This window comes from Coregonus lavaretus (assembly GCF_964263955.1).
Source record: "Coregonus lavaretus genome assembly, chromosome: 11".
In the NCBI taxonomy this organism is placed as follows: Eukaryota; Metazoa; Chordata; class Actinopteri; order Salmoniformes; family Salmonidae; genus Coregonus; species Coregonus lavaretus.
The window spans coordinates 38,746,341-38,773,178 of NC_139998.1; the positions used below are offsets into that span (position 1 = coordinate 38,746,341).

A 26,838-nucleotide genomic window follows, 5' to 3' on the forward strand; every position below is an offset into this window, starting at 1 on the left:
ATTTATTTTATAATAAGCTTAAACTTGATTAAACTTATCATTAGATTTTTCTATAGGCTATTGATGTTGTTAGTTCTCTCATTTTATTTGTCCCCTGGCTACCTTACGTTTTTAGGCTGTTCAAAATACTTTTTGTGATGGAACTCCGCTAGATTCATTCATTGTTTGATCGGGAGAACGCCATGCATGCATAAAACGATGAAAGCGTAGCCTAGCCCAAAGTCATATTCATAGCCTATCGAATGGAGCGAGAAGGGAATATAGCCTGAAAAATATTTAAACGGCTAGCCACAAGATAGTTAAGGACTGTCCGTTATATACAGTGCCTTCAGAAAGTTTTCATACTCCTTGACTCATTCCTCATTTTGTTGTTACAGCATGAATTCAAAATTGATTAAATATTTTTTTCTTTCTCACCCATCTACACACAATACCCCATAATGACAAAGTGAAAATATGTTTTTAGAAATGTCTGCACATTTATTGAAAATGAAATACAGAAATCTAATTTACGTAGGTATTCACACCCCTTTGCTATAACACTCCAAATTGAGGTCAAGGGCATCCAATTTCCTTTGATCATCCTTGAGATGCCACTACAGCTTAATTGGAGTCCACCTGTGGCCAATTCAATTGATTGGACATGATTTAGAAAGAAACACACCTGTCTATATAAGGTCACACAGTTTGACAGTGCATGTCAGCGCAGAAACTATACCATGAAGTCTAAGGAACTGTCTGTAGATCTCTGAGATAGAATTATGATGGGGCATATCTGGGGAAGGGTATGAAACAATTTCTAGTGTTGAAAGTTTCCAAGAACAGTGGCCGTCCAACCAAACTGAGCAACCGGGCATGAAGGACTTTGGTCAGGGAGGTGACCAAGAACCCAATGACTACTGACAGAACTACAGAGTTCATTGGCTGAGATGGGAGAACATGCCACAACATTTTAGAGAAATAAGCTTTTTGTGCGTATGTAACATTTCTGGGATCTTTTATTTTAGCTCATGAAATATGGGGCCAACACTTACATGTTGTGTTTTATATTTTTGTTCAGTATATTTGGCCTGAATGCAAAGCCCCGTCTGGGGAGAACCAGCCATAGCTCATCACCCGTCGAACATCATCCCTACTGTGAAGCATGGTGGTTGCAGCATCATGCTATGGGGATGCTTTTCAGCGGTAGGGACTGTGAGACTGGTAAGGATAGAGGGAACAATGAATGGAGCTAAATACAGGCAAATCCTTGATGAGAACCTGCTTCAGAGTGCAAACAACCTTTGACTGGGGCGAAGATTTACGTTCCAACAGGACAAAGACCCCAAGCATAAGCATACAGCCAAAGCAACGCTGAATGGCTTCAGAACAAGAATGTGAAAGTCCTTGAGTGGCCCAGCCAAAACCCAGACTTGAATCCCATTGAAAATCTGTGGAAAGACATGAAGAATGCTGTTCACCAGAAGAATGGGAGAAAATCCCCAAATCCAGATGTGCATAGCTGATACAGACCAAGATGACTCAAAGCTGTAATCACCGCCAAAGGTGCTTCTACAAAGTATTGACTCAGGGGTGTGAATACTTATGTAAATGAGATTTCTGTATTTCATTTTCAATACATTTGCATACATTTCTAAAAACCTGTTTTCACTTTGTCATTATGGGGTATTATGTGTAGATGGTGATGGGGAAAAAATCAATTTAATCCATTTTGAATTTGGGCTGTAACACAACAAAATGTGGAATAAGTCAAGCGGTATGAATACTTTCTAAAGGCACTGTGTACGGTGGGGAGGAAAAAGTATTTAGTCAGCCACCAATTGTGCAAGTTCTCCCACTTAAAAAGATGAGAGAGGCCTGTAATTTTCATCATAGGTACACGTCAACTATGACAGACAAAATGAGAGAAAAAAATCCAGAAAATCACATTGTAGGATTTTTAATTATTTAATTTGCAAATTATGGTGGAAAATAAGTTTTTGGTCAATAACAAAAGTTACTCAATACTTTATATACCCTTTGTTGGCAATGACACAGGTCAAACGTTTTCTGTAAGTCTTCACAAGGTTTTCACACACTGTTGCTGGTATTTTGGCCCATTCCTCCATGCAGATCTCCTCTAGAGCAGTGATGTTTTGGGGCTGTCGCTGGGCAACACGGACTTTCAACTCCCTCCAAAGATTTTCTAAATATTTTGACTGTTTGCAGTCCACATTGTTCTAATATTTTTTACATTTATTATGACAACTTTGCCAGAGCATTCTGGAAGACACCGATTTCAACTCCCTCTCCAACTAAACCTGCATGTCGCCTACAACCATTAGAGTGATGGAAAGTTTCTCCCAAATCCACTGACTGTGTTATGGGTCATACAGTACTCTGCTTGCGTAGTGGGTCAGACTGACTCAGACAGACAGGATTGACCGGTTTTAAAATACAAACACACAGTGAGATTCTGAGGGGAATTGCCTTTCTGACAAAAGCTTTGTTGCAGGTAATACACACACTCTCTCTCGCTCTTTTAATTATGTTGTCATGGTAACATGTCTGAATTTAAGTTCCACTCCTTGGCTGGGAGTCTTTTTTTACTTCTAACTGACAACGATCTTTAAAATGTCATCACCTCTGCACTGATTACTTTGGCTTAAATAGTTCAGTGTGTTGTACACCAGTGGAGGCTGGTGGGTGGAGCTATAGGAAGACGGACACATTGTAACGGCTGGAATGGAATAAAGGGAAAGGACTCAAACATGTGGTTTCCATATGTTTGATGTGTTTGATACCGTTCCATTAATTCCATTCCAACCATTACAATGAGCCCGTCCTCCTATAGCTCCACCCACCAGCCTCCACCACACTCATAAGAAACACAACGTAAACACTATAAAAGATACGTGATACAACGGAAACACCATACAGAAGATACAATGTCAATCCTATGGGCCCTGGTCAAAAGTATTACATTATATAAGGAATAGGGTGCCATTTGGCTCCTCCTCCATCAGATCAGACCTATGACATGAAAGCATTGATCGTTCCAAATTGATGTTTTAATAGACTGTTATGATAACAAATATCTGTTATATACAGTGGGGGAAAAAAGTATTTAGTCAGCCACCAATTGTGCAAGTTCTCCCACTTAAAAAGATGAGATAGGCCTGTAATTTTCATCATAGGTACACGTCAACTATGACAGACAATGAGAAAGAAAATCCAGAAAATCACATTGTAGGATTTTTAATGAATTTATTTGCAAATTATGGTGGAAAATAAGTATTTGGTCAATAACAAAAGTTTCTCAATACTTTGTTATATACCCTTTGTTGGCAATGACACAGGTCAAACGTTTTCTGTAAGTCTTCACAAGGTTTTCACACACTGTTGCTGGTATTTTGGCCCATTCCTCCATGCAGATCTCCTCTAGAGCAGTGATGTTTTGGGGCTGTCGCTGGGCAACATGGACTTTCAACTCCCTCCAAAGATTTTCTATGGGGTTGAGATCTGGAGACTGGCTAGGCCACTCCAGGACCTTGAAATGCTTCTTACGAAGCCACTCCTTCGTTGCCCGGGCGGTGTGGTTGGGATCATTGTCATGCTGAAAGACCCAGCCATGTTTCATCTTCAATGCCCTTGCTGATGGAAGGAGGTTTTCACTCAAAATCTCACGATACATGGCCCCATTCATTCTTTCCTTTACACGGATCAGTCGTCCTGGTCCCTTTGCAGAAAAACAGCCCCAAAGCATGATGTTTCCACCCCCATGCTTCACAGTAGGTATGGTGTTCTTTGGATGCAACTCAGCATTCTTTGTCCTCCAAACACGACGAGTTGAGTTTTTACCAAAAAGTTCTATTTTGGTTTCATCTGACCATATGACATTCTCCCAATCCTCTTCTGGATCATCCAAATGCACTCTAGCAAACTTCAGACGGGCCTGGACATATAATAATATAATAATATGCCATTTAGCAGACGCTTTTATCCAAAGCGACTTGTACTGGTTTAAGCAGGGGGACACGTCTGGCACTGCAGGATTTGAGTCCCTGGCGGCGTAGTGTGTTACTGATGGTAGGCTTTGTTACTTTGGTCCCAGCTCTCTGCAGGTCATTCACTAGGTCCCCCCGTGTGGTTCTGGGATTTTTTTGACCCCACGGGGTGAGATCTTGCGTGGAGCCCCAGATCGAGGGAGATTATCAGTGGTCTTGTATGTCTTCCATTTCCTAATAATTGCTCCCACAGTTGATTTCTTCAAACCAAGCTGCTTACCTATTGCAGATTCAGTCTTCCCAGCCTGGTGCAGGTCTACAATTTTGTTTCTGGTGTCCTTTGACAGCTCTTTGGTATTGGCCATAGTGGAGTTTGGAGTGTGACTGTTTGAGGTTGTGGACAGGTGTCTTTTATACTGATAACAAGTTCAAACAGGTGCCATTAATACAGGTAACGAGTGGAGGAATCTTGCTTGTTTGTAGGTGACCAAATACTTATTTTCCACCATAATTTGCAAATAAATTCATTAAAAAATCCTACAATGTGATTTTCTGGATTTTTTTTCTCAATTTGTCTGTCATAGTTGACGTGTACCTATGATGAAAATTACAGGCCTCTCTCATCTTTTTAAGTGGGAGAACTTGCACAATTGGTGGCTGACTAAATAAAAATTTTCCCCACTGTATATATGTTTTTTAATGGTTTAGGCTATAAGGCCCATGCATCCGAGAGAGAGGGAGGGAGAGATTAACAATGTTTTCTGACTGGCCATTTTGCGCTGCTTTGGTGTACTTCTCTGCTCTGTTCAGCCTACATTCCTCTCTTGCATTCTGTATATAACACATTTATTGAAATAGGCCAGCCTTTTATTAAAGTTCCTGGAGAGCTACTGTCCTGTAGGTTTTCGCTCCAACCCCAGTTGTAACTAACCTGGTTCAGGTTATCAACCAGCTAATTATTAGGGTTAGAATAAAATCCTACAGGACAGTAACTCTCCAGAAACAGGGTTGGAGAGCCCTGGGCAAAACCATCGTCTGTCACATCACAATGTCGTCACCATCGGCAATGGCTGTCGATCATTGTTGATAGACGATACTATCGTAATATCGCTCAACCCTGTATTGTACTCAATGGTATACTCGCTTATCATCAGTATACATATTTCTTATCATGCACCATTCTCTTCTTATAGCAAACAACAGCAAGTTCCTGTCTGACTTTGGGATACGAAATGGTAGCCGTCTGCAAGTGGATGACTTTCTGCAGGATTACACACTCCTGGTTAACGTGATTCACTGGTAAGAGGATATGTATTTATCCGTGTGCTGTATAGGCCTTTGCATTTGCATGACTAATGCAAATTTGTTTCCCTAATGTAAATGTAATTCTGTGCTTGTCTGGAAAAGTGAGGACTTAGAGAAGGATGTGGAGTTTGAGGTGGTGGGTGACGCCCCTGACAAAGCCCCAACCCCACCCAGCGCACAAGAAGAGGACAAGAATGTTGCCAATGGCAACAAAGACTCTGCAGAACCATCCACCTCTTCCAAAGGTGAGCAAAACTGACATTGACTACAGAGATGGACTATTTTAGACTACATCTAATAATTCAAATCCTGGTCATAAATCACCTGTCCTGTCCTTAAACCATTTTGTTTATAGTACTGAGAATCATGTGTAGCCATGTTTATTTTGTTGCTGAATGTAAACTCTAAAAGGGTAAATGTCAATCGTCTCTCGTCTGACTTTCTCTTGCTTTCCTTTCTCCTCTTAGCCCCTGCTGAGCAGGATGATGTTCTGATAGTTGATTCGGACGAGGAGGAGCCGTCCTCCAGCACTATGGATGTCAGCATGGAGTCAGGAGGCCACAAGAGGAAGCTCCATGATGCTGAGACAGGCGAGGCTTCAGCCAAGCGCCAACGCCTGGATCAGCCTTCGGCCGGCGATGAAGACGATGATGACATCATTGCACTAGACTAGTATGTCTCTCCTGACCCCTCCCCTCTTCGGAAGGATGAAACTCTGTGTTTATGTTTTCATACGCTGTTCCTCTTACCAAACGTGTAAATATAAATGTACAAAAACTGTTGTGTGCCAGTTTTTTTTATTTCGGTCAACAGTGTACTGTTTCCAGTGGGAAGTTTAATAAGATTTGATCACAGATGGATAAGATGCTTTAGATTTTTGTATTTTTTATAATGTATTTGTCTCATGTCACAAGTCAGGGTGTGGTTTTTAGGGAGACTGAAAGAAACACATTTAATACCAAATGTTTTTTCAGCGTATTTCATCCAGATCATTGCAAAGTAAACTTAAAAAAAAAAAAGTTTTTATCAAACCCAATCATTTCTTTGGGTCTAACATTGACAGGATTTTCTTTGTAATTGTTGACCATTGACCACTTGCAGCGTGAGTTGCTTTGTCACAGCTGGTTAAAAAAGAAATTGTATTGGAGTTTGTTACTTTATTTATACATTCATGTGGTTTATATTTTGAGCCATCATATCCAGTCCTCAACCTCCCTTTGGACCAAATAGATAACGACACAATAAACGCTTACAGATCTAATGACCCCAAACTTGTTTTCTTAAGCTTTAGCAAACACAGTTTTACTGGTATACAGTATCTGTTTGGAACATCAGTACTTTGGCTTGTTTTTACTGGACACCACCAAATTTCAATTTGCTAATTTATTTGGGGTGCTTTTTTTTGGGGGGGGGGGGTAAGAACTGTGAAGCCCTTTCATTGCTTGGTTTTGGTTTGACAGTAAGTCATGTTTTGTTTTTGCCACAGTTGTCTTCTAAAGGGTTCAGACTGAGAAAAGGCCTCATTATTACAATTTAGGGGAATGGAAATGTGGACACTACTTTTACAGCCATGTTTGCCGAAACAGCAAATGAGTTTCATAACGTCCTTTTAACCTTGAATGTCCTGGGACTCAAGGAAAACAATCTTTTTTTCAGAGCAAATATTTTGTAACTGAAGGTGTGCATGTCTGTTTAGGGATTAAAGTCCAAACGAGTCATCTCAGCCCTGTCAGTGACGAAAAGCCATAACATAAGCAAGTTTACAATAAACATGACATTCCTAAGGCGCTTTAGCTGAACATATTCTCAGTCCAGTACTAGTACAATGTTTGCATAACATTTGCAAGACCATGTTATTCAAACTAACCTCATCCAATAATTTACATTAAATCAGAATAGAACACTTGGGCTGTTTGTAAAGATGCATTTGTGTTCAATCACAATTGGAAACGACATGGTCAATGAGTGAGTTTTTGTTATAGATAAAGCACTGCACATTTTACCATGTGCGGCATCATGTATTGTAGATCATGAGGCTCAGATTAATTGTGCTGCTATTATGACATATGACAAGAACCACACAGACATTTCAACAACAACAAAAGGTTAAGCATAAAGTACACAAAAGATCTAAGTCAAGGTTTCTGTTAAATCGGGTCTAGATCTCGCGCATGTGGATTGCAACGCCTCTCAGATGATTAAGCTGATTGGTCGACAGCCTTACGCGAGCTCAACTCGGCGATCTCTTCCTATTGTAACCACATTATTGCTTCGTAAACACTTTACAATCTTTCACGTTCATTGATGCCGCGCGTGCGATAGCAGTAGGTAACAAATATAAATGGGCGGGGGGTTAAAGTAAGCACTTATCAACAGGACTAGTGAAAACTTTTGGAATTTATTGTCTGTTCGTGAATGTTTTAATCGTGTGAAAGCCTGTCTATTTTTCCGACCAATCAAGCGATATCGTGGAGAGAGCCAGCCGGCAGCCATCCAACTGTCACGGAAGTGTGGAAGAAGAGGGATCCTAAAGCAACTCCCGTTTAGTTATTTTCTTATTGAAAACATATGAAACCGAACGACTCGGGAGACAGGAGCAGGTTTAATTGATATGACGTTTTGCCTTACCTGAAAGGATAACACATAACAGCTAACTTTGACTCTCGCAGCCTTCGAGTAGCGTATTCGAAGAACCGTGGTCATGGTGGCTCTCTCATCGATTGTAACGCCACTTGCCCGGCATCTGCAAAGACATATCATCAAGCAAACTAAAGGTCAACGGTTGATACCCGTGAGAAGATGCAACCTCACTGCATGTTCAAGCAAATATGTGCTTTCAGCATGTAAGTGTCTAAACTTTAAAAGTACGGTAGCTTGCATCATATTACAGTTGAATTATCATATTAGTTACAGTTGAATTAGCTAGCTGTTCATTTCATAAGACTAGAACAGTACCATTATTGGTCAGTCCAGTTGTCAGCTGAGCTGACACGTTCTACACGAGAAATAAGACTGTTTCATTCTCTCAAGCAGCAGTAACATAAATGGCTACGTTAAATTTTCATCGACATCCACTATGGCTACATTGCTAAAGGGTTAATGGAGTGGTATCATCGCAATGCGTGCACAAAGAATACATGGAAACCAAGGACTGGACTTTTGCATGAGTGAGTCGGCGTTACATTTTCAGGGTGAATAATAATAATAATAATATGCCATTTAGCAGACGCTTTTATCCAAAGCGACTTACAGTCATGCGTGCATACATTTTTTGTTGTTGTGTATGAATGAGTTCATTCTAAGCTTCCGGCCGGGTACTGGTTTTGATTGTACCTATGGTGTGTACATCCACATGTCAATATGATCGTAACTATGATCACAATTTTGATATGTTCGTTTATCATTTATTTTATTTTTATTTATTTTTTATTTTTTACTTGGACTATTTTACACTGCATGTTTGGTGGTTTGTTTATGGTCTGTCGTTGCGCAACACATTCATAAGGCCTGACCTTTCTCTCCAGAACCCAAGGCATTAACAAGGCATTCTGCATTATCCCAAGGGTTCTCAGCTATAAGCACTGCTTACCGGTGGGAATATGTGAACTAAAATCCCAGCGCTCTGTTTTAATGTTTCGAACCGTGAATCATCCCTTGCGATACGTTTTTTGAAACATAGTTAATTTATTTCATACTGTATAAGCGAGAAATAATATAAAAATAATAATTTCACATACTGTAACAGATTTGCACAGATCCATATGGCTATCTGTGCATCCAGCCGACGAACTACACGTCCTCCCCAGTTATGCTTAGCACAGGTGGTCGCCTCTGTCTTCCCTAAACAAGGACTGTAACAAAGGTGTTCGATGGGATTGAGGTCAGGGTTCTGTGCAGGCCAGTCAAGTTCTTCCACACCTATCTCGACAAACCATTTCTGTATGGACCTCACTTTGTGCACGGTGGCATTGTCATGCTGAAACAGGAAAAGCCCTTCCCCAAACTGTTGCCACAAAGTTGGAAGCACAGAATCGTCTACATTGTCATTGTATGCTGTAGCGTTAAGATTTCCCTTCACTGGAACTAAGGGGCCTAGCCCGAACCATGAAAAACAGCCCCAGACCATTATTCCTCCTCACCAAACTTTACAGTTGGCACTATGTATTGGGGCAGGTAGGGTTCTCCTGGCATTCCCAAACCCAGATTTGTCCGTCGGACTGCCAGATGGAAGCGTGATTCATCACTCCAGAGAACGCGTTTCCACTGCTCCAGAGTCCAATGGCCAAGCTTTACACCACTCCAGCCAACGCTTGGCATTGCACATGGTGATCTTATGCTTGTGTGCGGCTGCTCAGCCATGGAAACCCATTTCATGAAGCTCCCCTGACGAACAGTTCTTGTGCTGACGTTGTTTCCAGATGCAGTTTGGTACTCGGTAGTGAGTGTTGCAACTGAGGACAGACGATATTTACGCACTATGCGTTTCAGCACTCAGTTGTCCTGTTCTGTGAGCTTGTGTGGCCTACCACTTCACGACTGAGCCGTTGTTGCTCCTAGACGTTTCCTCTTCACAATAACAGCACTTACAGTTGACCGGGGCAGCTCTAGCAGGGCTTAAATTATACATCTGTCAGCAACGGGTGTGGCTGAAATAGCCAAATCCACTCATTTGAAGGGGTGTCCACATACATTTGGCCATGTAGTGTACCTTCATGAATAGCTAGCAGATTGTAACGAGCTAATGTGATGATCCATTAGTCGTTACAGGATAGGTACTGTTTGGCGTAGCACAGAGAATTTGACCAACCTTAACTTGCCGATACTATCTTCGTCCTCGATTCGGCCAAACGTATCTTCTAATATGTCTGTGTTCAGATGCAGGTGGTTTGTTTGAATTTAGAAAATGCTAGTAAGAATAGGACAGTAGCAAAATGGGTAATTGAAAATAAATTTTCCAAAGGACCTTTGTACAGATAGAGGCTAAGCATTCACAGTCCCATTGACAGATCTGATTGAAGTGGTGCCGGAGAAGATGGCTGCAGTTTTACAGCCCTCTAACCAATTCAAATCAAATTTTTATTGGTCACATGCGCCGAATACAACAGGTGCAGACATTGCAGTGAAATGCTTACTTACAGCCCTTAACCAACAGTGCATTTATTCTGTACCTAATGTTTTTGCCACTGTCTCTTATGACCAAAAAGAGCTTCTGGATATCAGGACAGCGATTACTCACCTCGTATTGGACAAATATTTTTTCTTCGTCCAACAGACACAGACACCCGACAAGGCCCAAATCCCCGTCATTCGCAGGAGAAAGAGACAGAGATATCGTGGACGTAGGTCGGGGTGCCATGTAAGGATCTGACGGCGAACGAGTAAACTGCCTCTTCCATCAATCCTATTAGCCAATGTTCAATCATTTGAGAACAAATTGGACGACCTAAGATTATGGTTATCCTACCAACTGTAATATCTTATGTTTCACCGAGTCGTGGCAGAACGACGACATGGACAACATACAGCTGACGGGATATACGCTACATCGGCAGGATAGAACGGCTGACTCCGGTAAGACAAGGGGTGGCGGTCTGTGTTTATTTTTAAACAGCAGCTGGTGCACAAAATCTAATACTAAGGAAGTCTCAAGGTTTTGCTCGCCTGAGGTAGAGTATCTCATGATAAGCTGTAGACCACACTATTTACCAAGAGACTTTTCATCTATATTTTTCGTAGCTGTTTATTTACCACCACAAACCGATGCTGGCATTAAGATTGCACTCAATGAGCTTTATAAGGCCATAAGCAAACAGGAAAACGCTCATCTAGAGGCAGCGCTCCTAGTGGCCGGGGACTTTAATGCAGGGAAACATAAATCCATTCTACCTAATTTCTACCAGCATGTTAAATGTGCAACCAGAGGAAAAAAAACTCTAGACCACCTTTACTCCACACACAGAGACGCATACAAAGCTCTTCCTCGCCCTCCATTTGGCAAATCTGACCATAACTCTATCCTCCTGATTCCTGCTTATAAGCAAAAACTAAAGCAGGAAGCATCAGTGACTCGGTTAATAAAAAAAGTGGTCAGATGACGCAGATGCTAAGCTATAGGACTGTTTTGCTAGCACAGACTGGAATATGTTCCGGGATTCTTCAGATAGCATTGAGGAGTACACCACATCAGTCACTGGCTTCATCAACAAGTGCATCGATGACGTCGTCCCCACAGTGACTGTATGTACATACCCCAACCAGAAGCCATGAATTACAGGCAACATCCGCATTGAGCTAAAGGGTAGAGCTGCCGCTTTGCCCTCCGACGAACCATCAAAGAGTCAATACCGGACTAAGATTGAATTGTACTACACCGGCTCTGACACTCGTCGGATGTGGCAGGGCTTGAAAACTATTAGACTACAAAAGGAAGCACAGCCGCGAGCTGCCCAGTGACACAAGCCTACCAGACGAGCTAAATCACTTCTATGCTCGCTTCGAGGCAAGCAACACTGAAGCATGCACGAGAGCACCAGCTGTTCCGGATGACAATGTGATCACGCTCTCCGTAGCCGATGTGAGTAAGACTTTTAAGCAGATCAACATTCACAAGGCCGCAGGGCCAGACGGATTACCAGGACGTGTACTCCGAGCATGTGCTGACCAACTGGCAAGTGTCTTCACTGACATTTTCAACATGTCCCTGACTGAGTCTGTAATACCAACATGTTTCAAGCAGACCACCATAGTCCCTGTGCCCAAGGACACTAAGATAACCTGCCTAAATGACTACCGACCCGTAGCACTCACGTCTGTAGCCATGAAGTGCTTTGAAAGGCTGGTCATGGCTCACATCAACACCATTATCCCAGAAACCCTAGACCCACTCCAATTTGCATACTGCCCCAACAGATCCACAGATGATGCAATCTCTATTGCACTCAACACTGCCCTTTCCCACCTGGACAAGAGGAACACCTACGTGAGAATGCTGTTCATTGACTACAGCTCAGCGTTCACCATAGTGCCCTCAAAGCTCATCACTAAGCTAAGGATCCTGGGACTAAACACCTCCCTCTGCAACTGGGTCCTGGACTTCCTGACGGGCCGCCCCCAGGTGGTAAGGGTAGGTAACAACACATCTGCCATGCTGATCCTCAACACGGGGGCCCCTCAGGGGTGCGTGCTCAGTCCCCTCCTGTATTCCCTGTTCAGCCATGACTGCATGGCCAGGCACGACTCAAACACCATCATTAAGTTTGCTGACGACACAACAGTGGTAGGCCTGATCACCGACAACAATGAGACAGCCTTTAGGGAGGAGGTTCGAGACCTGGCCAAGTGGTGCCAGGATAACAACCTCTCCCTCAACGTGATCAAGACAAAGGAGATGATTGTGTACTACAGGAAAAAAAAAAAAAGAGGACTGAGCACGCCCCCATTCTCATCGACGGGGCTGTAGTGGAACAGGTTGAGAGCTTCAAGTTCCTTGGTGTCCACATCACCAACAAACTATCATTGTCCAAACACACCAAGACAGTTGTGAAGAGGGCACGACAAAGCCTATTCCCCCTCAGGAGACTGAAAAGATTTGGCATGGGTCCTCAGATCCTCAAAAAACAGCTGCACCATCGAGAGCATCCTGACTGGTTGCTTCACCGCCTGGTATGGCAACTGCTCGGCCTACGACCGCAAGGCACTACAGAGGGTAGTGCGTACGGCCCAGTACATCACTGGGGCCAAGCTTCCTGCAATCCAGGACCTCTATACCAGGCGGTGTCAGAGGAAGGCCCTCAAAATTGTCAAAGACTCCAGCCACCCTAGTCATAGACTGTTCTCTCTGCTACTGCATGGCAAGCGGTACCGGAGCGCCAAGTCTAGGTCCAAAAGGCTTCTCAACAGCTTCAACCCCCAAGCCATAAGACTCCTGAACAGCTAATCATTGCTACTTGGACTATTTGCACTGCCCCCCACCCCCACTCCCCTCTTTTACGCTGCTGCTACTCTGTCTATTATTTATGCATAGTCACTTTATGCATAGCCACTTTAACTTACCTCAATTACCTCGACTAGCCGGTGCCCCCGCACATTGACTCTGCACCGGTACCACCCTGTATATAGCCTCCCTACTGTTATTTTATTTTACTGCTGCTCTTTAGTTATTTAATTTTTAATTTTTTTACTTAACACTTAAAAAAAAAAAAACTTTAAAAAATGCATTGTTGGTTAAGGGCTTGTAAGTAAGCATTTCACTGTAATGTCTACACCTGTTGTATTCGGCGCATGTGGCAAATACAATTTGATTTGTCAGTGACTGATGTAAATTGCATCGTAGGCAGTTATTGTTTTTCAGCCCAATGGCAAAACGAGGAAGTCGTAGTAGATTCCTTGAAATGCCAGAAGCTGCATATCTAAAATGTTCCATTCAGAGCTGAACTAGTGTCTCCCTTTCCTGCTGTGGAGTAGACCTGGTGGGCTGCCAATACATTCCGCGAGTCAGTTTCTGTAGCCTACCCACATTTTACTTATTCTGTAATTTCCTTTGAATAGGAGTAAGAGAAGGAAGTGTCTCTTTTTCCTCCTCCTGCTTTGCTCATTTCTTTAAACGGAATCTACGGAGGAGGTTTAGACTACTGGTCTCACTCTAACTTTTCAGAATTGCTTGTCTACTTTGAGACATTTTATCTTATTTTATTTGGGAATTTGACTATTATAGCTGATTAATAATGCTGGAAGCTGGAGAGTACACTATGAAAAGTAAGTGTCAGCATTTGTTTTAGTAGGCTAAGCAATGGGACCTAATGTGATTTACTGAAGACAAGCTTTGTCGTTTTAAATTTTACTGTCAGACAAGATTTAAATCCCCTCTCCTCTCTCATGCTTTGACTCCAGTGCATCCGATGTGGCAGGGACCACTCGTTGCTCCTGGGGGCAACAGACAATCTCCTATCGATATTCGGGTGCGAAAGAGTGTCTTTGATCCGCATCTCAAGCCGCTGACCCCGGATTACGACCCCAGGACTTGTTCACAGATATGGAACAACGGGTACTCATTCCTGGTTGAGTACGATGACACCACCGACAAATCGAGTAAGCACTTTCAGTTCTGCCACGTGACCTCCTGATTGAAACCCGCAATGCCTGCCACGTGGAATGTGACTTTGATTTAAATTTTTAAGTATTCCTGCCCTAGGATTATTTCTCAACATCATGGTCTTGAAACTTGTTTAAACATAGTCTAATTACTCTAAATTTCAAACAATTATTATTTCAGAAATGAATATTTTGTTAACCGCTAAACTTTACATAAATATTTTAATGCCAAGAATACAGTAGGCTAGTTATTCTGTAATTTAATTCTTAGTTCTGCTTTTTAATGTGTGTTTGTGTGAGAAGAGGATACTTGTTATGTTTTAACAACTATGTTTATAACTCCCCACTCAGCTGTTGTGTGTATTAGTTACTGTTTCTTCTCATTATTGCATGTGTCGCAATCACAACATTGATGAGTGGTCGATTTCTTCTCGTCTATCCCCCTCTCAGCACTTAAAGGGGGTCCTCTGGAGGATAACTTTCGGCTGTGTCAGTTCCACTTCCATTGGGGGGAGAGCAACGCATGGGGCTCTGAGCACACAGTGGACCGCCGCCTCTTCCCTGCTGAGGTAGCTACCGCACATCCTCTTCCTTAACAGAGTGTCTGTATTTAAATGTTACGTTTGTTGAATGCCTCTAGCTATGATACAGTAAGAACTTCCTGACATGTCAAGTCTAATAGAGCCATAGTCCTCAGGAGACTGTGGCATGGAACGGTAGGTAGTAGGTTAGTCATCAAGTCAATGCTGATGTCCTAGCCAATCCATAATGACATTGGCATGCAATTTCCGTGACAGAGGGGGATTGTGCTGTTGGATAGCTCTACATATAGAAGCAGAATGCTCTGTGTGAAATGCATTCTGTTCTATCCTTAAGGCCCACCTTTGATGTGTGATCTATTTTCATATTGTTCCACTCACCTAAAGCATACTTATGCAATAGAGGGAGTACTACTGTATGTCTGGGGGAGGGTGCCATGCCAAGCTGGCATTAGTGGCTGTGAGAATCTGACCATGTCAGGGTTCTCAACACTCCCCAGGTGCAGTGTGTGTAGAGCGGCTCAAGTTACGATTACAACACACAACTCACTCTGTGTGCCTAATAGGAGCACACCACAGTCTGGGTAACAGAGGTAATGGATCCTCCTCAGTTTACTTATTGGGTTGTACTGCGCTTTGGGTAGGGTTGGGCCATCGTGTGAATATGGGTAGGGTTGGTCCATCGTGTGAATATGGGTAGTGTTGGCCATTGTTGGAACCTCAAATGGAGTAAAACAGAGAGCAGCTGCATGTGACCTCAGGGTCAGACAATGCTCAGTTTGGTTTAATAGATAAACCGTCTGTTCAGGATGGAGAATCTGGGGATTTTGGGGTGGATTTTCACATTCAGAATCAGATTTTTTTAGAGTTTTGATTATTGATTGTTCTACCACAGAGTTTTGACCGTTGTTTATCTTGAGAATGATATTAAAGATGATTGATATTAATAATTATCCAGCAGCAAATATAATCTGTGACACATTGCAATTGAATTCTCTGGGTGTCTGGATAAATACGTTCTAATTAACGTATTTGTCGCCTTTTCTGTTAATAGCTCCACATGGTGCACTGGAACTCTGATAAGTATAGCCGGTTTGAGGAGGCGGTGATGGAGGAGAATGGACTGGCTGTTATTGGGGTCTTCCTCAAGGTAACTTATTGCTCCTTGTTAACATAGCGATGCATCCCTACCACATGCAACCCACCACCATCAAATTGTATTTGTCACATGCACCGAATACAACAGGTGTAGACCTTAGCGTGAAATGCTTACTTACAAGCCCTAAACCAACAATGCAGTTCAAGAAATAGAGTTAAGAAAATATTTACTAAATAAAGGTTAAAAAAATAAAAATCTAAAGTAACACAAGAAAATTACATAACAATAATGAGGCTATATACAGGGGGTACCAGTACCGAGTCAATGTACAGGTTAGTTGAGGTAATTTGTTAAGTGACTATGCATAGATAATAAACAGCGAGTAGCTAAATGGCATATTATATTATATTATTATTATTATTATTATTATTATTATTATATTATATAGCAGCAGTGTAAAAACAACGGGGTGGGGGGTGTCAATGTAAATAGTCTGGGTGGCCATTTGATTAATTGTTCAGCAGTCTTATGGCTTGGGGGTAGAAGCTGTTAAGGTGCCTTTTGGTCCTAGACTTGGCGCTCCGGTACCGCTTGCCGTGAAGTAGCAGAGAGAACAGTCTATGACTTGGGTGATTGGAGTCTTTGACCATTTTTTGGGCCTTCCTCTGACAACGCCAAGTATATACAGTTGAAGTCGGAAGTTTACATACACCTTAGCCAAATACATTTAAACTCAGTTTTTCACAATTCCTGACATTTAATCCTAGTAAAAATTCCCTGTCTTAGGTCAGTTAGGATCACCACTTTTATTTTAAGAATGTGAAATGTCAGAATAATAGTAGAGAGAATGATTTATTTCAGCTTGTATTTCTTTCATCACATTCCCAGAGGGTCAGACGTTTACATACACTCAATTAGTATTTGGTAGCATTGCCTTTAAATTGTTTAACTTTGGTCAAACGTTTCGGGTAGCCTTCCACAAGCTTCCCACAATAAGTTGGGTGAACTTTGGCCATTCCTCCTGACAGAGCTGGTGTAACTGAGTCAGGTTTATAGGCCTCCTTGCTCGCACACGCTTTTTCAATTCTGCCCACACATTTTCTATAGGATTGAGGTCAGGGCTTTGTGATGGCCACTCCAATACCTTGACTTTGTTGTCTTTAAGCCACAACTTTGGAAGTAGGCTTGGGGTCATTGTCCATTTGGAAGACCCATTTGCGACAAAGCTTTAACTTCCTGACTGATGTCTTGAGATGTTGCTTCAATATATCCACATAATTTTCCTTCCTCATGATGCCATCTATTTTGTGAAGTGCACCAGTCCCTCCTGCAGCAAAGCACCCCCACAGCATGATGCTGCCACCCTAGTGCTTAACGGTTGGGATGGTGTTCTTTGGCTTGCAAGCTACCCCTTTTTCTTCCAAACATAACAATGGTCATTATGGGCAAACAGTTCTATTTTTGTTTCATCAGACCAGAGGACATTTCTTTGTCCCCATGTGCAGTTCCAAACCATAGTCTGGCTTTTTTATGGCGGTTTTGGAGCAGTGGATTCTTCCTTGCTGAGCGGCCTTTCAGGTTATATCAATATAGGACTCGTTTTACTGTGGATATAAATACTTTTGTACCTGTTTCTCCAGCATCTTCACAAGGTCCTTTGCTGTTGTTCTGGGTTTGATTTGCACTTTTCGCACCAAAGTACGTTAATCTCTAGGAGACAGAACGGGTCTACTTCCTGAGCGGTATGATGGCTGCGTGGTCCCATGGTGTTTATACTTGCGTACTATTGTTTGTACAGATGAACGTGGTACCTTCAGGCGTTTGGAAATTGATCCCAAGGATAAAACAGACTTGTGGAGGTCTACAATTCTTTTTCTGAGGTCTTGGCTGATTTCTTTTGATTTTCCCATGATGTCAAGCAAAGAGGCACTGAGTTTGAAGGTAGGCCTTGAAATACATCCACAGGTACACTTCCAATTGACTCAAATAATGTCAATTAGCCTATTTTTTCTGGAATTTTCCAAAGCTGTTTAAAGGCACAGTCAACTTAGTGTATGTAAACTTCTGACCCACTGGAATTGTGATACAGTGAAATAATCTGTCTGTAAACAATTGTTGGAAAAATTACTTGTGTCATGCACGAAGTAGATGTCCTAACCGACTTGCCAAAACTATAGTTTGTTAACAAGAAATTTGTGGAGTGGTTGAAAAACAAGTTTTAATGACTCCAACCTAAGTGTATGTAAACTTTCGACTTCAACTGTAGGTCCTGGATGTCAGGAAGCTTGGCCGCAGTGATGTACTGAGTCGTACGCACTACCCTCTGTAGCGCCTTACGGTCAGATACCGAGCAGTTGCCATACCAGGCGGTGATGCAACCGGTCAGGATGCTCTCGATGGTGCAGCTGTATAACCTTTTGAGGATCTGGGGACCCATGCCAAATCTTTTCAGTCTGCTGAGGGGGAAAAGGTGTTGTCGTGCCCTCTTCACAACTGTCTTGGTGTGTTTGGACCATGATAGTTCGTTGATGATGTGGACCCCAAGGAACTTGAAACTCTCGACCCGCTCCACTTCAGCCCTGTCAATGTTAATGGGGGCCTGTTCGGCCCTCCTTTTCCTATAGTCTACGATCAGCTCCTTTGTCTTGCTCACATTGAGGGAGAGGTTGTTGTCTTGGCACCACACTGCCAGGTCTTTGACCTCCTCCCTATAGGCTGTCTCATCGTTGTCGGTGATCAGGCCTATCACTGTTGTGTTGTCAGCAAACTTAATGATGGTGTTGGAGTCGTGCTTGGCCACACATTTGTGGGTGAACGGGGAATACAGGAGGGGACTAAGCACGCACCCCCGAGGGGCCCCAGTGTTGAGGATCAGCGTAGCAGATGTGTTGTTGCCTACCCTTACCACCTCGGGGCGGCCTGTCAGGAAGTCCAGGATCCAGTTGCAGAGGCAGGTGTTTAGTCCCAGGGTCCTTAGCTTAGTGATGAGCTTTGTGGGCACTATGGTGTTGACTGCTGAGCTGTAGTCAATTAACAGTATTCTCACATAGGTGTTCCTTTTGTCCAGGTGGGAAAGGTCAGTGTGGAGTGCGATTGAGATTGCATCATCTGTGGATCTGTTGGGGCAGTATGTGATTTGAAGTGGGTCAAGGGTTTATGGCATGATGGTGTTGATGTGAGCCATGACCAGCCTTTCAAAGCACTTCATGGCTATTGACGTGAGTGCTACGGGGCGGTAATCATTTAGGCAGGTTACCTTCGCTTTCTTGGGCACAGGGACTATGGTGGTCTGTTTGAAACATGTAGGTATTACAGACTCGGTCAGGGAGAGGTTGAACATTTCAGAGAAGACACTTGCCAGTTGGTCTGCGCATGCTTTGAGTACATGTCCTGGTAATCCGGCTGGCCCCGCGGCTTTGCGTAGCATCCGTGTCATCTGACCACTTCCGTATTGAGCGAGTAACTGGTACTTCCTGCTTTAGTTTTTGATTGTAAGCAGGAATCAGGAGGATAGAATGATGGTCAGATTTGCCAAATGGAGGACGAGGGAGAGCTTTGTAAGCGTCTCTGTGTGTGGAGTAAAGGTGGTCTAGAGTTTATTTCCCCTCTGGTTGCACATGTAACATGCTGGTAGAAATGAGGTAAAACTGATTTAAATTTGCCTGCATTAAAGTCCCCGGCCACTAGGAGCGCCGCTTCTGGATGAGCATTTTCTTGTTTCCTTCTTGGCCTTAGACAGCTCGTTGAGTGCAGTTTTAGTGCCAGCATCGGTTTGTGGCGGTAAATAGACGGCTACGAATAATATAGATGAGAACTCTCTTGGTAGATAGTGTGGTCTACAGCTTATCATGAGGTATTCTACCTCAGGCGAGCAATACCTTGAGACTTCTTTAATATTAGACATTGCACCAGCAGTTACTGACAAATAGACCCCCCCCCCCCTCGTCTTACCAGACGTAGCTGCTCTGTCCTGCCGATGCATGGAGAAGCCAGCCAGTTCTATATTATCTGTGTCGTCATTCAGCCACATCTCGGTGAAACAGAAGATATTACAGTTTTTAATGTCCCGTTGGTAGGATAGTCTTAATCGTAGATCGTCCAGTTTGTTTTCCAATGATTGCACGTTGGCCAATAATACGGAGGGTAGTTGTGGTTTACCTACTCGTCGACTAATTCTTACAAGGCACCCCGCCCTCCTCCCCCTTTTCCTCCGTCTTTTCTTCACGCGGATGACTGGGATTTGGGCCTTGTCTCAACAAAGTAGTATATCCTTTGCGTCGGACTCATATACACACTTGACCATATACACACCATTTCAAGATTTACTGACATTGAAATGTAAACACCACATGCAGTGAATGTAAACACACGGCACATGCCTGACAGAAGGACTCAGTGCTCAGACAGATTATTTTCCTCCTCAGATAGGGAAGAGACACGAGGGACTGCAGAAACTAGTGGATGTCCTACCTGCTGTCAGACACAAGGTGAGTTCAATGATTTACCACTTAAACCATGCAGGTGAGCTTGTTACCAAAGTTTCAGAGAGAACATTTCAACCAGGTGTTATATGTCGCTGAGTTTCTGAGAAGGCCGCCCAAAGCTTAAGAACATATGGTCAATGTGCTGTACGACTCAGTTAGGTGTTCTAGACAAGCCTCTCTCCGGTGGAGCCCACATGACATTTATATGTCAATTGGAGTGCGAATTACACCATGACATTCGGGAGTGTCTATCAAATTTATCGGCCTAATAATAAAGACGTAATTTAAACGGTAAAAAATTATTACCTTTAATGTGGCATGAACACAACCAGTCATATTTTCATCTGATTGCTAAACAAATCACCTCAAAAAGTAGGCATGTTCGTCCACTCCATTTGATGACTGTAAATAGATCTGTTACAAAACACCAAGAAGTGTGTCTAATGACATTCAGGGATTTGCCATTGATTAGGCTTACATTAATTGATGCGTCTTGCTGACAAATTGACCTTTTTTGTAGCCTGAAAAGTCGGGACACCTGAAATGGGGCTGAAACTGTCCCGGGAAAAAGGGGATGGTCACCCTAACACACATGGTCAATTTACTAGACTAGGCTACAATGTGTATTAGCATGAATTTCAAATAGGCCAGTGATGTAGTGTTTAAAAAAAAATGTTGGGTAAACTCTGATTGCCGGTCGTGATGAAAAAGTAACGCTCCCTATGCTTTGAGTGCATAAAAAAAAAAGTGGGTAAACAACAACGTTTACCCTCCACTAGGCCTACACACTGCCGGTAGCCTACCTTCTCAGCTGAGGCAATTTTAAACACATGAACACACGCAGAATAGGTAGCCTACATTCAATATAATAAATGAGTTGAATCAAAACATGTTTTGCATGCTAGTTCATGAATTGTCCTTAATGCTTGAAGTCTTCACAGATCATGTGACATAAAACACTACATTTCTTTCCTTATGTTAATTACATTTATGACAGTGTTATTTGTCATTTATGAAGTATTTAACAATTGAATTAGAATATTGAACTTAAACTCTGTACAAATCATGGATCTTGGGGATCTCGGAAAATCCACTGCAAGTGTAACTATGCCTACGTAACATTTCATTATGTTTCGCCGTGAAAACAGTTCTCATGGGCACACAAATCCAAAATTATATAGGTCTATGCCATTGCAAAATCTAATGCTTCTAACCGAAATGGTCAACTACTGTCATTAAGCTATACTTGTTGGATGCACATTGGTGTCTAGCTGTAGGCTAGTTGTCTAGTGATATTGTTGACCATCAGGTTATCCAGTAAAGAAAACGAATATTGATAGAAAATAATTAAGCTAAATAAATGGTCTACTACTTCTGGCCACGGATGGCACATAGAACACCAGTACCGCGCACACCTAAGAGCAATGAGCGCTTTAAACAGCTGACTGACAAAAGCAAACAATGATAAATCAACAGATAAATCTAATGCATTGGATAAAGGCTATTTTTATCAAGGACTCATGGTGAAAATGCTTAAAGGAGCTCGGCTGAAGCCGAAATTCAGCACTAGCCCCCACCCCCCGAAGTTTGACTGAGTGTTGTAGGCTGGAACACCCTTTGTTACATCGCACAGAATTATTACTGCAAAGGAACTTTCCTGAAATACTGTATGATCAGAGATGGGGAGACTGTCAACTTTAACTGCCCTCTAGTGGCCATGAGTCAAATTACATGCCACTACTATCAGGAAGGTTGTGGATGGGAAATGCCAATAATAATAATAATAAATAACTTGTGACATGGTTGGTAGCACCATGTAACCCTATCCTCTTCCCCTTCTTGCTCCTTAGGACAGTGTTGTTGAGTTCACTAGGTTTGACCCAGCCTGCCTACTGCCCAGTAACATTGATGATTACTGGACGTATGCAGGGTCACTGACCACGCCTCCTCTGACCGAAGCAGTGACCTGGATTATCATGAAGCAGCACATCGAAGTCAGCCATGACCAGGTTAGTGTGTGTGTGAAAGCATGTGCGTGGTGAAAAGGGAAGGAATGTTAGAACTACTCGTGGACTAAACCTTAGTGTTTTCACTTGGTAGTTCCATGTCTGCATAACACATTCTCTCCCTGTCCTGTCCCTTCCTCAGCTGGCTGTGTTTCGGAGTCTTCTCTTCACCTCAGCAGAGGAGGAGGTGCAGAAGAGCATGGTCAACAACTTCCGTGTGCAGCAGTCGCTGCAGGGCCGCACTGTGCGTTCCTCGTTTACTCCCTTCCTGAAGGAGGAGCAACATGCAAAGGGTCCACACACAGGCCACTGACCTTTACACACAGACTCACTCGGACCCTTCAAACCAAAATAATGCAATACCCTGGGAAGCACATTTTGGGGCTAACAAAGTCTTACGTTTGACTCTACAGAAGTCATACTGCTGGCATCTTCTTTCGAAACGCTTATGCATTCAGAAAGCACTCTGATTTCACTTAGGTGCCAGGGATTTTATAATTCCAATGTCACCATCTAAAAGCTTTTTTGTTGACCATCCTTGGTACTAGACATCGGTCTCACTGCCTGCTGTCCTGTCAATAAGTGAAAGGCATCATCAACACATGGCAGGTATATTGGTATAGTCTATGCTAACAGATTTTTGAATCCCCGGGTCTCTTAGGTGAATCAGTAATTCTTTTTAAGTTAATGCTCTGAATGTTTTTAAGTTGTAAACCTTTTTTATTCAGTCCTTATTAACAGTCACACTTGAAATGCTTCCAGAAATCAATGAGGGATGCTGCTGAAATACAGGTAACTGTCAAAATAATGGAAACATCAATTGTCTCAATAGGGCGTTGGGCCACCACGAGCCAGAACAGCTTCAATGCACATGTGTCTGAAAGTCTTGGAGGGATGCGACACCATTCTTCTATGAGAAATTCCATCATTTTCCAACACTTTCGGGCTCCACTCCAGGAACTCCCATAAGTGTTTAATTTGGTTGAGATCTGGATACTGAGATGGCCATGGCGTATGGCTTACATAGTTTTCATGCTCATCAAACCATTCAGTGACCACTCGTGCCCTGTGGATGGGAGCATTGTCATCCTATGGGGGTGTAGCCAAAATAATGATCTGCCCAGCATTTTTATACATGACCCTAAGCATGATGGGATGTTAACTACTTAATTAACTCAGGAAGTGCACCTGTGTGGAAGCATCTGCTTTCAATATACTTTGTATCCCTCATTTACTCAGTGTTTCCATTATTTTGGCAGTTACCTGTACTTTTATACTATCACCGCTTTTATACTATCACCGCTGATAATCACCCTCTTGTGGATGAGCAGTATTCTTGCAGTAATTGTTCTCCTTCCTTGACAAAGTATTTGAGGTGAAGGGGCACCATATATGAATGTGGGATTTAGTTTGAAGGTTTAAGCTCTGAACTTGTTTACTGCACACAGCCAAAGAGATTTTGTTCATTGTATTTGGGCCTAGCTAAGGCTCCAAACTGCACAAATGAGTGTTGCTCATTGCTTTGAAAGATGTTTTTAGATGATGGGCATTTGTGATGGATTTTATTACATAGTCTATTGAGTGGACTAGAATGTACATCTCACTATCTGTAACTTAGAGGTAAAATTCATAAGGCCTTATAAGCACAGGGAAACCAAGGCATTTGTTACAACTAATATCGATAACTATTCTGTTGATTTCTATAGCGAACTTCATGTATTTTAGCATGGGTGTCTAAATTTATTTGCTCTTGTGATCAAATGTTTCTGTTCTACTAAACAGGAATCTACCATAGTGCCTTCTAGGTTATGCATCATACTGACACATGGCGGTCACCTCTGTTTTCATAGATCAATAGCTCACTGCAGTGTGTCTGTTCTGTTTGGGCCTGCTGGTCTAACGCATATTGTTAATATTCTGCTCCTACCAGGCTTTTAACAGGCAGTCGGTCGATTGTGAGTTTGCCAGATTCTGGTTCAGGCGCTGGGAGAGTTAAGAGAGGGTATCACATCATACATCATTAACCTGTTATTCATCTTGTTGGTTCTGTATTTATTTATTAGTGGAGGTTGGTGGGTTTTTACTTGCCTTTTTAGAAGCACTAGCAGCACACCAACAGGAATAATTCTCCTTCTGATATTTGTATGTCATTTCTTGAGACTGTGAAGCTTTTTCAGTACTCTGCAAACTAATTTTTGTATATATATAATTTGAAATTTCAAAGTTCCCTGCGGAACTGGACAGGGATTACAGTGGGACCAACTATCTTTAAAACATACCTACATTTTAATGTTATGCTTTAATAGCATTCAAAAAGGTTAACTGTAATATAAGCACTGCTATTCCCTATGTTGACACGAAACCATGATACGTGATATAGCAATTTCTATAGCAATTGTAATACCTTGCTGCCTATTTTCCATTAGCCTACTTCTAGTTGCAGTTTTCTGGGTGTGCCTTGCAGTGCTTCACTATTTTCATCAAAGGAAGGGAGGGATTGGAAAAAGAGGGGGGGTCTTATGTCTGTGCAGTGTTCAGAGAAAGTGAAGGAAGCGCTTATTTGAAGTAGGTGCTAAAAGGATTGGAGGCAAAAGGGATTGATTGGTTTGTTCTATAAACAGGAAATGAAAAGGGAGAGCAGACATCGAGGGAACATTGGTATTGTTTGTTCTATAAAGCATTAAGTGAGTGGACGGTTGTCTTTGTGATCATTCAATAACAATGTTCCTATATAAACTGTCTCTTATGAGGCCTCTCCCTTGAAAGAGCCACCTGGCCCTATCCCCACTAGGTCAATTGCAGAGAAGTAGCTTGACACTAACCTGTTTTGAAAACTGTAAAGCACTGTCCAAACACTGAGGAACCGTAAGACTCTAGCCCGCTATACCCAACTGACACTTTTGCCTGTTTCACTGTGTTCCCTATTAAATTAAAGGTGACACTTTGTTACACCAGGGGTTAGGGGAACAATGTTGGGGCACAGGGAGGATTTGAACACAGTTATGAAATGGTTACACATTTCATGTGGGCATTTGTATGGGTGCTGTTATGTTTGTGGGTAGGATAGAGATGATATTTTCTGTAACTGGTACGGGACTTATTTTCAGCTTCCATTTGTTTTGTTATGTTCTGCCTTTTTTAATCTTTGAAATGGTACTCTCCAGTGGGAGGTTTCCATTCATTTAACCGTATACAGTTGTCAAGTTGGCTGGATGTCCTTTGGGTGGAGGACCATTCTTGATACACAAGGGAAACTGTTGAGTGTGAAAAACCCAGCAGCATTGCAGTTCTTGACGTAAACCAGTGCGCCTTGCAGCTACTACCATACCCTGTTCAAAGATACTTCAATATTTTGTCTTGCCCATTCACCCTCTGAATGGCACACACACAATCCATGTCTCAATTATCTCAAGCATTAAAAATCCTTCTTTAACTTGTCTCCTCCCTTTCATCTACACTGATTTGAAGTGGATTTAACAGGTGACATCAATAAGGGATCCTAGCATTCAACTGGTCAGCCTGTCATGGAAAGAGCATGTGTTAATGTTTTGTACACTCAGTGTACATGTTTTACATAAATACGACTTGCAGTACTTCCCCTTTCTTAGTTTGTTACTTAGGAGGTGTTTTCCTGAGGCTAGAAGAGTGTTACGTGTGTTGTGCTGTAGTACATATTGTATTTGTTTTATCATTGAGCATCCACATTCCTGCCCCATGGGCCTTGAGGAGCTGCGGTTCAAGGGATAAGTTGGGGCCCCTCTTCCAACAGGCCTGTTGTTGCACCAGGTGCCTGATTGGCCCAGTCCAGCTGTGCAACCAGGAAGAGGTGCTACTATCATGACCCACTGGCCTAAAACACCACAGGGATAGACCTTACATCCACTGCTGACAGGAAATGTTCATATAGAAGATTTTAAAGCCTATATTAAAGATGAATATAATAAAGAAATGCCTGTTTTAATTATTTGTGCAGGTGGTATTAAAAAAATGGAATGGGGTGCTCATCTGGGCAAAGTCTTGTAGTTAAAAAAGTAAGGGTGATGGCATCGCCCATATAGTCTTTTATGGGACAAGCCATCACCTTTTACTTTTTGGGACGATGCCTTTGATTTGATTTTGTGAGCCCATGTGGTTATGTTATAGGATAGTCATATTGGGGCGTGTTGAAAATGTGGCTCTCTAATGATAACAGCCTCCAATAGGGTGGGAAAAGGAGGGAGGGTACAATAGTCAATATTGTGGAAAGATGGTTTGCCTGTGGAACAAGATGCTTGTCTTTAGTTGTTATTCAGCATTGGGATTGGCATCCAGGGCAGTAGTAGGCACTTA

At 42.4% G+C, this 26,838-nt stretch overlaps 2 protein-coding genes and 1 long non-coding RNA gene across 6 annotated transcripts in view; 2 read left to right on the forward strand and 1 right to left on the reverse strand.

The window, feature by feature from the left end:
* The window catches only part of LOC311137431 (SUMO-activating enzyme subunit 2-like), a 22,463-nt gene extending 15,907 nt beyond the window's left edge, over positions 1-6,556 (forward strand). The window contains exons 15-17 of the mRNA XM_084171927.1: positions 5,180-5,285; positions 5,394-5,536; positions 5,759-6,556. Of these exons, the coding sequence (XP_084028053.1) occupies positions 5,180-5,285; positions 5,394-5,536; positions 5,759-5,964 (455 nt within the window). The 3' untranslated portion in view covers positions 5,965-6,556. The remainder of the gene's footprint in view (positions 1-5,179; positions 5,286-5,393; positions 5,537-5,758) is intronic.
* Positions 1-8,317, reverse strand: part of LOC311137435 — a 19,278-nt gene extending 10,961 nt beyond the window's left edge. The window contains exons 1-2 of the long non-coding RNA XR_014613951.1: positions 8,247-8,317; positions 7,920-8,034 (exon numbers count right to left, since the gene is read on the reverse strand). This is a non-coding gene — a long non-coding RNA (uncharacterized lncRNA). The remainder of the gene's footprint in view (positions 1-7,919; positions 8,035-8,246) is intronic.
* Positions 7,493-25,942, forward strand: LOC311137433 (carbonic anhydrase 5B, mitochondrial-like). Of its 4 annotated transcripts, none has more exons than XM_084171930.1 (8): positions 8,047-8,134; positions 10,564-10,862; positions 14,181-14,378; positions 14,832-14,950; positions 15,975-16,070; positions 20,444-20,506; positions 22,354-22,512; positions 22,652-25,942. In XM_084171930.1, the coding sequence occupies exons 2-8, from the start codon at positions 10,802-10,804 to the stop codon at positions 22,820-22,822; spliced, it is 867 nt and encodes a 288-aa protein (XP_084028056.1). In that variant the 5' UTR covers positions 8,047-8,134; positions 10,564-10,801; the 3' UTR covers positions 22,823-25,942. The 4 variants fall into 4 exon arrangements, with proteins under 4 accessions (XP_084028058.1, XP_084028055.1, XP_084028056.1 ...); XM_084171931.1 differs by lacking the exon at positions 10,564-10,862 and adding an exon at positions 8,325-8,458 and having other exon boundaries at positions 8,115-8,134; XM_084171929.1 differs by lacking the exon at positions 10,564-10,862 and having other exon boundaries at positions 7,496-8,134.
* Positions 25,943-26,838: the final 896 nt, after the last annotated feature.